The sequence below is a fragment of the Marmota marmota genome, unplaced genomic scaffold (assembly GCF_001458135.2).
Source record: "Marmota marmota marmota unplaced genomic scaffold, marMar, whole genome shotgun sequence".
Taxonomy (NCBI): domain Eukaryota; kingdom Metazoa; phylum Chordata; class Mammalia; order Rodentia; family Sciuridae; genus Marmota; species Marmota marmota.
Window position 1 is genome coordinate 963,854 of NW_026000081.1, and position 10,122 is coordinate 973,975.

The 10,122-nt window shown below is 35.8% G+C and overlaps 1 protein-coding gene across 1 annotated transcript; it reads right to left on the minus strand.

The window, feature by feature from the left end:
* Positions 1-1,384: 1,384 nt before the first annotated feature.
* Positions 1,385-8,978, minus strand: LOC107158586 (olfactory receptor 4F21-like). The gene is made up of 3 exons (XM_015505039.2): positions 8,905-8,978; positions 5,869-6,067; positions 1,385-4,727 (listed from the first exon to the last, which is right to left on the minus strand). Exons 2-3 carry the CDS (start codon positions 5,938-5,940, stop codon positions 3,768-3,770), a joined length of 1,032 nt encoding a protein of 343 aa, XP_015360525.2. The 5' UTR covers positions 5,941-6,067; positions 8,905-8,978; the 3' UTR covers positions 1,385-3,767.
* Between the last annotated feature and the right edge of the window lie 1,144 nt (positions 8,979-10,122).

Sequence of the window (10,122 nt, forward strand, 5' to 3'; positions counted from 1 at the left end):
GGTCAAATTCATGTGATTTCACTATGAACTTCATCATTATGTACCCATCATGCAAAAGAGGATATTTTACTTGAATTTATTTGGCATAAAAAAAGTAGCCTACAATGTGGAATCTATAAAGTGACACCAAAATTCTTTTTAAAAAATTCCATTATATTGCAAGTCTCTTAATAGCTAGGACTAGACATGGAGTTTATTTATTCAGCCCATTTTCTATGCATACGGTAGTCCCTGCCCAAGGAGCGTGAAGCCACACAGGCAAAGCGTCTTAATCGTCTTAATCCATTTCTGGGTAATAGTTCTACTGAAGACATCATCCATGCAGTGGATAGGAACACAGAAGCAAGAACCCTTAAATCTGCTTGTGAGGAAGTGGGCAGACCTCCCAGGGGAAGTAATACCTGAGTGGAGACTTGAGGGTTGGAGACAAGAATGAGGGTGGCAGGATGAATTCCAAGAATAGTAAGAGTTTACAGAATGAAGTATGGCAAGTTCAGCATGTCAGACAAACTAAGTGGTTTAGAACTAACAGGACAGTGAGTGGAGGTGGAGAGTGGGTAGGAGAGTTTTTACAAAATAACACACCTGATCCAGAGTATTTGAATCGAACTCTCTGAAGGTGGGCTAAGACTCTCAGTATTTTTAAAAAATGCCTCAGGTAATGCCTCAGCCAGGGTAGAGGGGACTCGCTATTATATAAAAACTAAAATAATCAAAAAAGTGCTTAATTATTAGCATTGGAGAATAATGACCAATGAGCTGCTGCTCAGCTCTCGCTCCTCTTTATAGTCCCATGGTACACCCTCCACATTATAGCAACCTGGTGACATTGAAACTCTGTTGCTCTCTGGGTCCTGCAGTGTGAAAGATTCTTAAAGGCAGGAATGTTGCCTTATTTTTCTCTCTCTTTCCAGTGCCTTGTGTACTTTTTGTAGTATATTAGTCACTTTATAAATCATTGTTTAGTTGAGCAAAATGGAAATATGATGAACAAATTAATCCAAAACAAAAATGTAAAAAAAGAATAAAAATAATTTAAAAATAAAATCATAAAAGATGATTAAAATAGAAGAAATCATGATACAATGGTCTAAGAAACTATCAATTTTTAGAAAAGATATTAAAAAATAATGAACAATAAGCAAATAACTGAATTTTTATCACTGCCTATATTAAAACTGCTTCCCACGAGAAACTTCCCACGTCAACAAAGTAGGAGGAAACACTGATATCCTTCAGTGTTTCTCCAAAGCTGCTCATTTTATGGCCCACAAACCCCTTTTTAAAAGCCTAGGAAACCGAAGAGAAAATGCTTTGTGATGCAGGCGTGGGATCTGGCAGCTCAGAGGTACTTTGCTCTTAAAGTACTCTAAAACACAGCTAATTCAAACAGCGTAATCAAGCTTTATTTTAACTGGAAAAAAAGAGAACATATCTGGTACATTAGAGTTAAGAAAATCCCAACTTTAATATTAACTCGTGATAACTTTGAAAACTCAAAATCCAGTTTAATGAATCACAGACTGACTTGATAGCAGCAAAGATCACTACTTTAAAATTTTAAATATTTTTAATTACACACAGAGTATGAGTCTCTTCTCATTTCAACATTCCAATATCACAAATAAAACCAAAGACCCTTTGACAATGACCCTTAATCTAGGCCCCCTTCCTTCATCTCTAGGATAAAAACAGATGGTCACATTTTTCCAAAAAATCTATCAGTCAGTTCCTTGTAAGTGGTGGGGCATGTTGGTGGACTAATGAGTTCCATGTGTTGTAACCTCATTATTACAACTCATTTGCTATAATATGTGTCCCTTATTCAGACACAATGTTGCATAGATATCACATGAATTGAAAAGTTTTTCTATAATATAAATCCACAGATGATTAGACTGAAAAAAAGTGTTGAGTATTTATCACTCAGGGTTTTATAAAAGAAATAGTATCACTACAGTGTTATAGAATAAGGTATGATTTATTGGGATTAGGCTTTGTGCAATGGTGGAAACCATTAAGCAGTCCATATAGGTCTGGTACCACTGAACCTCATGCCAGCCTAAGGCCAGTGATGCCAATATTGTAGAAGATGTGCCATCCTTAAAGACCAGGGTGTTGAGATGTTCCCAAGAACATAACAAAGCAAAGTGAGTAGAGTGTCTGGGGCAGAATGAGTAGATAAATGTTATCTTGAAGGATACTTTCTCTTATGCACACTGACAACTAGGGACAGCTACTGTAAAAAGTTGCTTTTACATGTATACCAGGAGAGTTGCTTCGTGAGTGCTGGTCATACAAGTAAACTAAGCAAACTAATGCTGGTGATGTCACTGCTTCTGTAACCTATCATATAAAATCCCTCTCCAAGTGTGACAGGTGTGGAACTGAAGGTATTGCAGAAAGGATATGTGTTACTCATCTAGCCAGTCAACACTGAATAAAATGCTGTGAGGCAGACAAGGTACTTTTGGACAAACTCCATAAGGGACAGAGGTGCTATGTGTTCAGTCTATCACCACTGAACCTTCCCTGTGAGCATTTTCTCAATAAAACTTATGACTCATATACTATCTCTAGGTCTTTTGTTTTGTTTTGTTTTGTTTTTTGGTCTCTCAACAACTTATCTCACTGGCCCAAGTGTGCTTTGGCCTGACAGAAGGACAAATGGACATGAAGCAGAGACCAAAGTTAAACCAGTAGTTTCTTAGGAACTTGCTAAGTTGCTGAGGCTGGCTTTGAGCCCTGTATCCTCTTGCCTCAGCGTCTGGAGCTGCTGAGATTACAGGCGTACACCACTGTGCCTAAGTCAATACTTCCAATTTTGATAATGCAGGTAACTGTGTAACCTGGGACTTTCATCATAATCATGTCCTTGCATCTGGCTCAGGATTTGGAGGAACTGCAGGGAGAGAGCCAGTAGGAGGTAGGAACTGCAGACCTAGGTGCTGTCCCCACACCATAGGGTGTGCCAGAATACCAGAAGCAACATGGGGGAAGTACACCCATCTTCAAACCAAAGGTGAATGTTTCATCAGTTCTACATCCAAAAACCAGACAAACTTTTCATGTGGTGAAATTCAGACAGAAATATACTAAGCAAAATGAGAGATAAGGAAGTAGGATAAAAATGGTAATGAAAATTGAATGGGTTTGGGTAGCATAATGCTAATCAAGAAAAGTCATGAAGTTTTCTTAGTTCCTTCTTGGCCTTCTAAAAATAGCTCACACAGCTTTGACCTTTCTATCAAAACACCATGCATCCATTAGACTAGGTGAGTGCTCTTCAGAGTCTAACCACCTTGCACAGCCTTGCAGAGTACTAAGAAGGAGTAGAGTGTTTGCAAGTTGCAAGAAAGCAAAAGAAACCCATTTTAATGTCCTCTCTTTGAATACATCCAGAAATTCCTGTATGTGGGGAATATTGCTGTTTTTAAAAGAAAAAAAAAGCAACTGAGAAATTTTTCCCTGCTCTAAAGGCTTTAAAGTAGCCTGCCCTCTTCCATATGTCCACATACTTTATTTAAATATTATTCATTAGGAATTGAGGTTCAGGATTATTATAATCTGTGCCTTTCAAATAATTTTCTATGTGATTTCTTCTGTTTTCAGAAGAGGTTTTTCCCTTCCTTCTAATTAGAAGACAAAATGGCCTCAATGTCAGCATGCAAAACCAAATCAGAGTAGGAAAAGAAAGGCTTATCTCTGAGTTTTATCATCTACAAGGAATGTGTGTGTTCAGAGGAGATTATTCTAAATACAATCATTTAAGAGATCTTCCAGTAACTCACTAACTGTCTACATATTCTCCTCATTGCCACCTTCATTTCTTGGTTCCGTAGTGTGTAGATGACAGGATTTAGAAAAAGAGTCAGAACTGCATCAAACAAGGCCAGGAACTTATCAAGGTGTGTGGAGGGAGATGGCCATGTGTAAAAGAATATTAAAGGGCCAAAGAACAAGACCACCACAGTGATGTAAGCTGACAGAGTGGACAGAGCCTTGGAGGAGCCAGCAGAAGAGTGTTTCTGAACAGTGAGAATGATGACAACATAGGAAATGATCAGTGTGAAGAAGGAGCCCACAGAGATGAAACCACTGTTGGCTGTGACCATGAATTCCAGTCGGTAGGTGTCTGTGCAGGCAAGTCTGATGAACTGAGGGAGGTCACAGTAAAAGCTGTCCAACACATTAGGGCCACAGAAGGGCAACTTTACTACAAAAGCCAATTGAACCAGCGAGTGCATAAGGCCAACCACCCAGGCAGCCACTAAAAAGAAGATGCACATCCTTGGGCTCATGATGGTCAGGTAGTGCAGAGGCTTACATATGGCCACATATCTGTCAAAGGCCATGGCTAGGAGCAGCACCATCTCCACACCACCAATGAGATGGATGAAGAAGATCTGGGTGATGCAGCCTCTAAAGGAGATGACTTTGTGCTTCCTGAAGAGGTCATAAATCATCTTTGGGGAAGTAACAGAAGACACACCCAGGTCAATGAAGGAGAGGTTGGCCAACAGAAAGTACATGGGAGAGTGTAAGTGAGGCTCAGAAGCCACCGTGAACACAATAATGGAGTTTCCCATCATACTTGCCACATAAAACATGGAGGAGAAAACAAAGAGGAGTAGTTGGATACCCCAGGAGTTGGTGAGTCCCAGGAACATGAACTCCAACACTACAGAGTGATTTGCTCCATCCATTGGCTTTGTTGGAGGTGCTGCCTGAAGGAGGAAAACAGGAGAAAATGCAAATTATGACAATCATATTAATAGACCAGGAGGGGATAAGTCTAAGTTGTAAAAACCTAGTTTTCATTTAGCATTAAACCAGCCTAAATGTCAATAAGTATATAAACAAAGGCTTAAACATCACTAACATATCAGGGAAGTATAAACTAAAATTGCAGTGAAATATCAATTTACACTTGTTATAAGTGTTATTATTATAGAGACAAAATATAACAAGTTTGGGGTGGATGTCAAGTAAGTACACTGTTGGTTGGACTATAAGTTAGCACAGCCATTAAGGAATAGTACAGCAACTCATTAAAAAAAATTAAACATAGTGGCTGGGTATGCAACTCAGTGGTAGAGCACTTGCTTAGCATGTAGAAGGCCATGGATTATATCTCCAGCACCATAAGAAAAAAAAATTACAGTAGAACTTCCATATAATCCACAATTCCACTGTGGGCATATATCTGAAGGTTAGTGACATTATTATACCCCAAAGACATCTTTCCATTTTCATTATCACCTTATTTCCTATATGCTGGGAGAGTGCAATATATGGAAACAGCCTAATGTGTCCATTGACAGTTGTGTCGATCTCACACACACACACACACACACACACACACACACACATGCACACACACAAACTCTTCACCTTATAAAAGGATATTCTGTGTTTTGTGACAATAGGAATGAGAATGGAAGTTATTGTGCCAAGGAAATTAAGGAGACATGGAAAGAAAATTACTGAAAGATTTCACTTATATGTATAATATAAAAGAAGTCACATTCATAGAAGCAGAGATTATTATGGTGGGCCCGAGGTGAATGGGGTGTGGTGGGGAGATGTAATGGGAAGATATTCGTCAAATATTCAGTTTGGAACCTTAGTTGTGGATATCTGTTATATGGTATGGTGACTATGGTTTATAATAAATGTGTACTGCATACTTGAGAATTCCTAAGAAGTAGATCTTGAATGTTCTTCTCATCACAAATAAGCATAGCTTGATTCAATCATTTTACAATGTGTATACACATATCAAAATCTAACAGTGTTCACCATAAATATATTTAAAATTTATTCTCAATTGTACCTTAATGAAACTGAAAGGGGGAATCCACTTACTATGCCCACAGATTTTGAAATTTTGACCACACAGAGAAGTTGGTGGCTGTCATACAGATTGTTCTGTTCCATGTAGTGTTGTCTCTGAAATCAATATCCTTCTGCTTTGTTCAGAGAAGTTGCGGTGTTGTTCCTCGTGAGATAGAAGGTTGATCAATATGGGAAACTGTGACTCAATCCCAAGTTCTTTCAATTTTTCCTTCAAAACACATAGCCTGGTTCAGTCAGAGAAAACTATTCACCTTTTCTCAACTCATGCCTCCACCAAGACCACAAGATTATTCTGATAAATGAGCACTTCCTTCCTACTCCCCACCTCTGGAAAACATTTATCTTCAAAGTTTATGAAATGTGTACCATAGCTAGAAGGTCTTACTTAGCCACTGACAAGCTAATATTGGGCAAGGTAATTGAAGTTTTACTCCATAGTTTATTTATCAGATGAACAAAATCAAATACTGACTTCTTACAGTAAGTTGTAGGGATAAAATAATTAAAGATTGTAATCATGCATTCAGGATGTTTGTATTCCATATGTAGATATGCAGTAAACATTAGTATTATTTTCCTTTCTTTCACTTACCCATCATAGTTCTTAATGCATGAGATAAATAAGTAAATAAAAACAAGAGATTGTATTGGCAAGTAGAGAAAACACCATATCTAAAAGATACTTCAAAATATAGTGCCTTCTTCTACTCAATAATAGATTATAATAGTCATTCTTTTAGGGACCAAAAGTAAAAACCTAAATGTAAATTAAATGTATTTGTAATGCTTAGTACAAACACAATTCATTGTGAAGTTCTCCTTAATTAGATCAGAATCCCCATAAAGTTTAGGACTATATCTGTCTTCTCTCCAACGTTCCTCAAAACTTAGAATCACAACAGGTTCATGCTGGGAACAAGTACCGTGTTTTCTGAAAGATATTAAAAGATGTGTTTGGATGATTTAAAGGCATATTAATTTATACCTAATTATATAATTAAAGAAGTTTATAAGACTGCAGTTGTGAAGTGATAGAGAAAATAGAAAATAAAGCATTATAAAATGGAGCAAGTATTGCAACAAACATGAAATAAAAAGATTTAAAGGAAAATCCAAAAAGGATTATGAAATTTGGAAAGTATGCATGTAATGAAAGGGGAAGAGGAAAAAATTTCATTTCAAATTAATAAGAGAGTCTCTAAGATGTGATCTACACTGCTCTTTTAAGCTATTCTTTAGAAATAGCATAATTATAAACAAATTATATCTCCAGGAGTCTTTTCAGCACTAAGGCTCTTAGAAAACTTTCTCCATTAGTTTTCATGATCTGTAAATGCACATGTCTTTTTGGATCTCTGATCTCACGAAGTAGACAGGAACCCAAGTTTTTCTTTAAAGTGAGTTGAAAATAAAATGAGATGCAGCTATGGAATGTAGATGTGCCAAATGGATGAGATTATATTCCTATAACTATCAGGGAATATAAATACTCATAAAGGTAGAGCCATTACAGCTTTAAAGTCACTTGACATAGGGTCAGGATTCAAATCTCATTCTAGAGAAAAAGTCCTGGAAAGGTTTTGAGATGAAGAGTCAAGGACATGATGCTTTTTTACCTAAAAGTCATCAATATCCCTGATCCCTGATGCTGAAGGAGCACTTTTGAAATCATCTTCTCATATAAATCAGCTGTCCTTGAAATAATTTTTCTTAAATGCTTTAATTAGGTTCATTTGAACTAATTATATATCCATGATGCAAAAGCAAGACCTCTTCACCCTGTGTTGCGATGGATTCCTTTTTCTCTTCTTATATAAAATTTAGAAATCCTCCAAATCAGATGCCCAGACATTTAATTTTTATAAATGAAGGAAATATTTGGTAAAATGGGGTTCCAAATACAGAGTCATCAAGTTAAATGGGGCCTATAGAAAATATAGGTCTCACCTACACCTTTATCCATGTATGTTTCCTCTGTCCTGTAGAAATATTCCAAGTTGATTATTTCCCTTAGCTCAAACTTACTTTGTTTTTACTCTACAACGTGTCACAAAACATTCTTTATACCCAAGTAAAATCTAACCCCCTCTAATTTGAGAACATCTGTACTCGTACTTATTACTATGGGAACATATCCTTTTCAAATAAATACCTGTTTAGTTAAATGAAACAAAGTCACCCTGTAGCTTTCATTTGCAAAACTCAAAGAACGACACCTTATACAATTTTCCTTTTAAGAACACTTTTTAAACTCTTCTCCATTCTTCTTACAATTCAGAGAGTAAACTGTGAATTTAACTGTGAATTTAACTCTGATTATAAACTATGGGGAAAACAAAAATATAGTAACTTTTGGTATTTTTAAATATTATTTAACTTTGAAATTTTTGTCATCTGTAGGCTTTCTCTTCATGCTATTGATTGCACATCACAAAATGACATTACCTTGGAAATTATTCAGCTTTGGGTCATTGGTCTCCATGTCAAATTTTTATTTCTATTCAGGTGTCTACAAGACTCTTTTCCATCTGGCAAACTTGATAAGTTCCTAGTAAATTTGCTTCTATTTTATAGATGATCAATTTATACCCATCTGTTGAAAAGCCAATGGAGAGAAAATATATAACTTTTTTGTTGTTTTTAATTTTTCATGAATCCTTTTTTTTGCCTATCACCAAGTTGTAGAAGATGGGATCATGAATGCAATCATCACTTACAACAGAATGATTAATTGCAACCTGTGAAGAATCCAAAATATTATAAAATGGTGGCTTTTTCTAATGTTGTTCACATTTTCCTAGGCAAAATGTCATTCTGTTCCAGGTAAAAGTCAGTTAGCCTTTTCTAGTATGTCTGTAGGCTTTTTCACAATGATTCTCCTGTGTTATTTAATTCCTTCTCCAGGAAACTTTCTATTTCACTTTAGGATACACTCATGCCCTTTAGGATCTGATTCGTGTTCATAGCAATTCCAAGAACAGAATCATGTCTCAAACTAAAGCCATGCTTCCTATTTTTAAATTTATTCCCATATATCCATTTTACCTGTATAAAGAGAAGAGCATCTTCCAGGACTCAGATTTTCTTGTTCTCTCTAATGTAAAGGTCCATATAATATCCTGCAATAGGAAGATATAACGCTAATTTTATATACCACAGAAACAGTGACCAAATGATACTACAAAAACATGATACCTCATAGTTTAGGGACTTTTTCTCTAGAGATTTTTTTTTTCAGTGTGACCAAAGGATCTGAAAGAACTCACAGTATTAAAGAAAGGGAAATGAAGTGGAAAATCTTCAGCATGTTTGTGCTATTTTGTTGCACATTTGATAATTATACATCACAATTCCTATAAATAGGTAAATATTAACTTAAAATTTAATATAAACACATCAGTTCTAAAAATGACACATGCTACATTTTTAGAATATTATTAAGACTTCATTTTTATACATTAATATATCATGTAATTAAGTATGTGTAAATGGATTTAGCCATACAGAAGTTCAGTCAATAAAGCTTGAAAGTGAATAAAACAACTAAAAATATCTGTTGATTGATTTCTTTTATTAGTTGCTCATGACAACACAATGATCTTGACATATCATACATTTGAATCAAATGGGGTATAATTTCTCATTTTTCCAAGTGTACAGGTTGCAGAATCACATTGGGGAGGGGAGGGGAAGTGGGGATAGGAAGGGCAGCAGAATAAAATAGACACTAGTATTGCTGTATGTATATACGTGGCCATATAACCAATGTTGATTGATTCTTAAGTCAGTTATGTTACATCTATAAAGTTAAATTCTCTGCAGGCACTAAAAAACAAGTTCAATTTTGTGTGGTTAAATACAACCACAACACACTGTTAACAAAGTGGATAGTAAAATAGTATGTAGTATGTTGTACTTATATTCTTATAGGAAGCTGGACAAGTGCACAATAATACTTTCAGTGCATGTATGAATATGTAGTAAGAAATCCACCACTCTGTACAACTGCAATGCATTAATTTAAAAAAAATGTGAAGGAAAAAAAGAAGAGAAATCTTTCCAGAACAAAGGGAAAGTTTTCAAATAAAAAAGGCTGACCGAGTACCTGTGGTAAACGTGGTTTATATCACAATGGAGGATTACTCAGCCATAAACAAGAATGAGATTATGTCCCATGATTTTTCTTCTTTTGGATAAATACCAACCAAATTCCTTAATAAAATAGATCTCCATGAAACTGTTTGAAATTCAGTTCTGGTTATT